Genomic DNA, 5,670 nt, shown 5'->3' on the forward strand with positions numbered 1-5,670 from the left:
AAATACAGAAACAAGCATAAAAATCAAAACATCTACAATAGTGATAGTAATATTAATAATAAAATAATGGTGCAGAGTAGAATTGAGTTTCTTATATGGGGGCGGTGAGGGACCTGGATAATGGATGGGGGGGCGCTGGCCCATAAAGGTTGAGAAACGCTGATCTAGACCCTTCATTGAGAAACCACCAAGGCTCTCAAAAGAAAAACAATCAGAGCTTAAATTAGATTACAGAGAAACCAGGCAGGAACAATTAAGGTTCACAAGACACCCAAACAAAGAGGCAAACTGCTCAGATCAAATCACAGCTGCCATTCATTGACAGCAGAGCAGGGATTTAATTAGAGGCTCTTCTGTGATTGGAGGAGCAGGAGATGAATCGTCCAACCAGGACACAGAGGATGTCCAATGGGAGGAGTCAGTGGAAGCCAACTAAAAACTGCCTCCAGCTATAACACCAGTGGAGACCTACAGGTCACAATGTTGACCATTAAATATCAGAAGGCTAATAGTTTCACTTTGTCCTGTTTCAGTTGTCTTGTTACAATTCAGCACATTAATAAAAATTACTGGTCAAACTTTGGTGAGACTCTTTGCCCTTTGGAAGCAATAGCAGTATGAAGTGCTTCTGGTCATTTCTATGAAAATATAAAGAGTTTAGTGTCATTTCATCAGGGGTGATGATGCTAATAATTATGACCTTTACTGCATCACCTACCTGAGGATCATATTCTAATCATAATCTGGTTTTGTTCTGCAGGAGGTGAAGATGGAGGAAACAAGAAAGCTGGTGACCAAGATGGATCCGTTGGAATAATAGTTGGTTTGATCTCAGTTGTTGTTGTTGTTGTTCTTGGTGTTTTATTTCTAATCTATAGAAAACAACAAACTAGCTTTAGGAAGAAGACATCAGATCCTCCAGTTGATCTATAGATCTGTGCACAATTGATCATCAGAAGATATGATGGATGATGACCAGATTATGAAAATAGCCTGTAAGTCAGTTACGTCTGTAAAGCTCAAAGCTTCAATTTTCATTGTAGTAATTCATTTTTGTATAATTAATTTAAATCTCAGCTGATCAATTTTCAAAATCAAAATCAAGGTGTGCTGCATGAAGCTGCTCTCATTTTAACGTATCAGGTATTTTTATTCATTGTTCAATGTCTGGTCATCATAAAGTTCATGTTTTTTTTCTTCATTATAAATGATTGTTTTCATTTTTATCAGTTGTTAAGCGTTGAACAGGTCAGGGTTCAGATTTCTTGTTCCTTCCTGATCATGACTGATCTGGACATTAACAGACCAAACCAAAGACGTACTGGAGTCCATCTGTGGTTCCAGTTACTGAACCTTTCTAACATGGCCTTTAAATCATTTAAAATAATTTACAATAATTTACAATCTGTGCTTTTCCTGCAGCAGCTCCCAGTGACCTGCCCAGTTTGGCCATGAACCTCTGAAACATGTTCAAAGGTCAAAACATTTTTATCAGTTTTTATTTGTTTTTTATGCTGTTTTTTAAACATTATATTGATATAGGACTTTTGTGTGTGTTATGTTTTAATGTGAGTTTGTGTTTTAACTTATTTAACTGCAGAGCAGCTCAGCCCTGTTCCACTTGTTAATTTGTATAAAGTCACTCTGGTTGGGGGTTTTAGCCTTAAACCGTTTTAAACGTCTGTATTTTCCCTCTGGACGTGATCAGGTCACTCAGCACTGAGGGACCTGATCACGTGTTGGTACCAGATGGACTGAGTCTGAAATACTGAGTCTGATATGAAGAACAATCGGATCAATGCCTCATGAAGTATTTTGTTTCTTTTTGCTCTTTTCTGTTTTACATTCATGTTCATTCAAACCAAAGCAGTGTTTTTACATCAGTTTTTTCTGAACTCTTGTTTTTACATCAGTTTTTTCTGAACTCTTGTTTTTACCACAGTGTTTAGAAGGTTTGCTGTTCTCCATCAGTTTGTGCCTTTACTGTTTCATTTCCAATTATCTTCTACATCTTTGAACACCATTGTAAATATTATGGCTCATAATCCAGTAAATCTGTTTACCTTCACTTACTCTCTGCTTCCTGCATGACTCACATTTAACCAAATGTTTTATTCTTCTGAGCTGATCTGCTGCAAAGTCGGTTCATAAAATAACTCATAAAACTCCCAGGTTGTTTCAGGTGAACCTTCAGAAAAAACTGATTTAGAATATCAGTTTCTAAACAGATAAACTGATAAGTTTATCTAACTGATTCTAAATCAGTTCATAATGTTTCAGTATTATTGTTGTTCCTGAATACAGACTGTTGATGTTGGCCTGAAGATCTTTACTGTTTACTAGGAACCAATTAGCTGTTGCTATGACAACAGCTAATTGGTTCCACATCATCAAAACAAAGTAACTGATGTCTCCAGACTGACTGATCTGCTGTCAATCATTAACGTTTTATTGTTTGTGTTGCTGCTCTTTTGAGAGGAAAGTTCAGGTTTTCTACTGAATCGCCTCCATCTTTTTTTACCCAGTCAGTTTTATGTATCTTGTATAATATTCTAAATCTGATGTCTTATTCTAGAGTTTGGCTGTTCCTGTGTTTGTTTGATTTGAATCTTCTGATTAAAGTTTTCTATATAAAAAGCAGCAGTGTGTTAATTACTGAAATGTGGTGATCACATCCCTGTTTCATTAGGATGAGTGAATTAGCTCCATGTAGCTCCTGCATTTCTTACACATGTAAGAAGATTAATGGTTTTACTTCAGTAAATTGTAGATTTGGAGTAATGTAGATCATTAGTGTTGGTTAATAACTAAAGAACTTTTGTAAATTTTTTGATTTCTGTGACAAAAGTCGTTTCATTCTCAAAGATCTGAATGAGGAAAACCTACAGGTTTAGAGATGGGAACCAGAGACGGGGTTCTGTAGGGATACCGGGTCCAGGAGTGAAACCCAGGCTCTGGAACATCTTCTGGTCGTTCTGAATGATCCTGTTGTTCCCAAATCAAAAGGGAAATAAAGTCTCTGCAGGGGGTCCAGGATCTGTTCTTGGTGAGAAAACCCCATATTGTTCACAGTGAGGCTGAGAAATGGATGTTTCTCATATTTAGTTGATTTCATTTGGAGTGGTGTATGTTTTAAAAAATACATATTATAAAAATTCATAAAACAATTATTTCAGCACAATTATTGTGTTTGTTGGTCTTAATTTAGTGATTTATAGGATTTTATATGTGGATGTAGCAGCAGCACATAACAGTCGAAAGCTGTTTGGCACCTGAACGTGAAAGAGGAAGAGGACCCACACAATCAATGATTAGGTGATCAAACCGTTTACCAGTAGTTGGAATAGGATGCAGTGGTGCCCAGTTCATGATTTGATTGGGTTTGCCAGTCAGCTGACAGGTTTAATATAAGCAGCAACATCTTTTTTCAGCTGCGGCCAAAAAGAAGTTTCTCAAAATGCAGTCGTAGGTTTTCCTAACTCCCATGTGTCCAGATTCATCATGAGACGCCTGCAAAACCAAGTCAGATCATTTCAAAGGCACCACAACCTGATAAACTGGCTCCCCAACAGCATCGTCACCACATGGCATCCACTTCCTCAACAACACCTTGTTCTCAACAAAGTATCCATGAGCCCGGCTCTGCATCTCCTCAGCAGGTAATGCAGACTGAAACAAAAGCTGCATGTGGGGTCAGATCTTTGCTCCTGTCCCAGGTCATCCTGTGACATTAGGAACATTAGACCAACAAGAAGAGGACACCACTGCTGATCAGAGGTACTGGAACCAAACTGGAGACCCTGGTTGATCAGGCCAGACTTTCCCTCCAGCCACATTGTTCCCCAGTATAACTGTAACACCAACCACAGTGCAGGTCTCACACCCATCCTTACTTCTCCTTCAAACGACTCTGAATGGAGCAGGAGTTTATGTGCTGTAACACCAACCACAGACATGCCCAAACCCAACACAGGTACAGACAATCCAGTGTCAGACTCACCTGGAAAAGGTAAAACCAGGATGAACGAATCTTATGCACCAGTATCTCTTAAGATGGTAACTGGCACCTTAACGTCACTCCCAACCAAAGAAACTTGTCCTTCCATCAGAAACGTTTTATCAGAACTCAAGTCAGGTTTTTCTCCAAACGACACTTCAGTCAGTTTATCTGAAACATTTACAGAAACTGATGCAGCAACGCTGCTGGTTTAACCTGAGATCCATTTTTACTTCTGGATTTCAGCAAAGCACAGTCTTTCTTCCAACGACCTTTTCTGTGACAATAATTACAAATTTAGTCTAAATCATGTCACTGCGGTCTGAAAACAGAACCTCCAGAATGTGTTCAATGCCAGTTTGGAGCTCTCCTCCCATCTGCCTGCTCTCCACCAGTATCTTTATGTGTCAAGACAAAATCATCAGCCAACACTGCAGCTCCTGTTTTAACCTTCTGTTCATTAATGTACTCTGCAATATTATGAGAAACAGAGTTGTCATCTTTTTTCCAGTTCCTAAACTTGTCTGTACGCTTCAGGGACTAATTCAAGTGCTTTGCAATTAGCTCCAGAAATTCTGCTGATGGAGATTTATTAAAGTCTCCAACAGACATGACGAAATTCTTAATCACAACAGTGTTTCAAAGTTTAAAGTAAATTGCTGACAATCTGTGCAACACCAAACAACCAACCTGAACCTGACTGCTATCAGAAACTAGCCAGCTCAACCCTAGTCTTCAGAGATCAGGGACTGTAGGCACTAAATACCAGTAGAGTGGAAAAGGTGACCAGAAAACCAGCAACCCCCCCAACTCTATGGCTGTGCCCCCGAGACACCTGCTCCAACCGGATGATCTCACACTACTGTGTCTGAGCACATGAACCCCAAAGGGGAGACAAGCTGAGGCCTGCAGGGGAACCGGTTCAGACCAGCCACACTTCATAGTCAACAATCAACACTTCATCTCATCGGATGAAATGAAAGCAAACAACTAACCCCAAACCAGAGAAAAAAAACATTTCCCCAAAACTAAAGACTCCCACACTAGCTTCCCAGTTAGACTAACAATACTTACTAATTAACAAAGAAAATCTCTTGTGCAAAATTATAACTGAAATTTGACTGAAGAGATTTTAAAACACTGTTAATGAGTTATTTATCAATCAATCACGTTTTTCCTCAGTGGCTAAAAACACACATGATAAACTAGAAACAATGAGAAAGGACCGAAGTAAAGCAGAAATCTGCTGATCTAAGAAACGGATCTAACACAGGAATGAACAAAACCAACTGAAAGAACCCAGGATCCTGACAAAAACTACTGAGAAGGAAAAGGTTTGATCTGGAGGTCAAAGGTCAGCCTGTGTCTCTGTCTCTCTAACTGTCCTCTGTCTCCTCAGCAGGGACAGTCCAGGTCCAGGTCCAACCAGAGGACACCACAACCAGCATCTCCATTGAATCGGCTCCTCTGATGGCCAATCAATTAGTCTGATCAGGTTATTGATCTGATTACTGATCCAGAGAGGAAGTGGATCTGGTTCTGATCTGCAGTTTCTGAATCATGATGTTTCCACTGAGCCTGTTGTTAATGATGTGATAATATTACTATTAGAGTTCAGGAACCAGGAAAATATTCTGTTCTTGTTCTTTTCACCATCATGAGTTAAAGGACGA

The 5,670-nt window shown here is 39.3% G+C and overlaps 1 protein-coding gene and 1 long non-coding RNA gene across 2 annotated transcripts in view; both read left to right on the top strand.

Moving 5' to 3' along the window:
* The window catches only part of LOC106943467 (CXADR-like membrane protein), a 9,014-nt gene extending 6,374 nt beyond the window's left edge, over nucleotides 1–2,640 (top strand). Inside the window, exon 3 of the mRNA XM_015026779.1 lies at nucleotides 761–2,640. Within this exon, the coding sequence (XP_014882265.1) occupies nucleotides 761–933 (173 nt within the window). The 3' untranslated portion in view covers nucleotides 934–2,640. The remainder of the gene's footprint in view (nucleotides 1–760) is intronic.
* Nucleotides 2,641–5,310: 2,670 nt separating this feature from the next.
* LOC106943468 (uncharacterized) lies at nucleotides 5,311–5,627 on the top strand. Its single transcript, XR_001423922.1, has 2 exons — nucleotides 5,311–5,351; nucleotides 5,397–5,627. It is a non-coding gene; the product is annotated as an uncharacterized LOC106943468 (long non-coding RNA).
* The last annotated feature ends 43 nt before the right edge of the window (nucleotides 5,628–5,670 follow it).

Source organism: Poecilia latipinna, unplaced genomic scaffold (assembly GCF_001443285.1).
Source record: "Poecilia latipinna isolate Pla-1442-1.1 unplaced genomic scaffold, P_latipinna-1.0 Scaffold5329, whole genome shotgun sequence".
Taxonomy (NCBI): domain Eukaryota; kingdom Metazoa; phylum Chordata; class Actinopteri; order Cyprinodontiformes; family Poeciliidae; genus Poecilia; species Poecilia latipinna.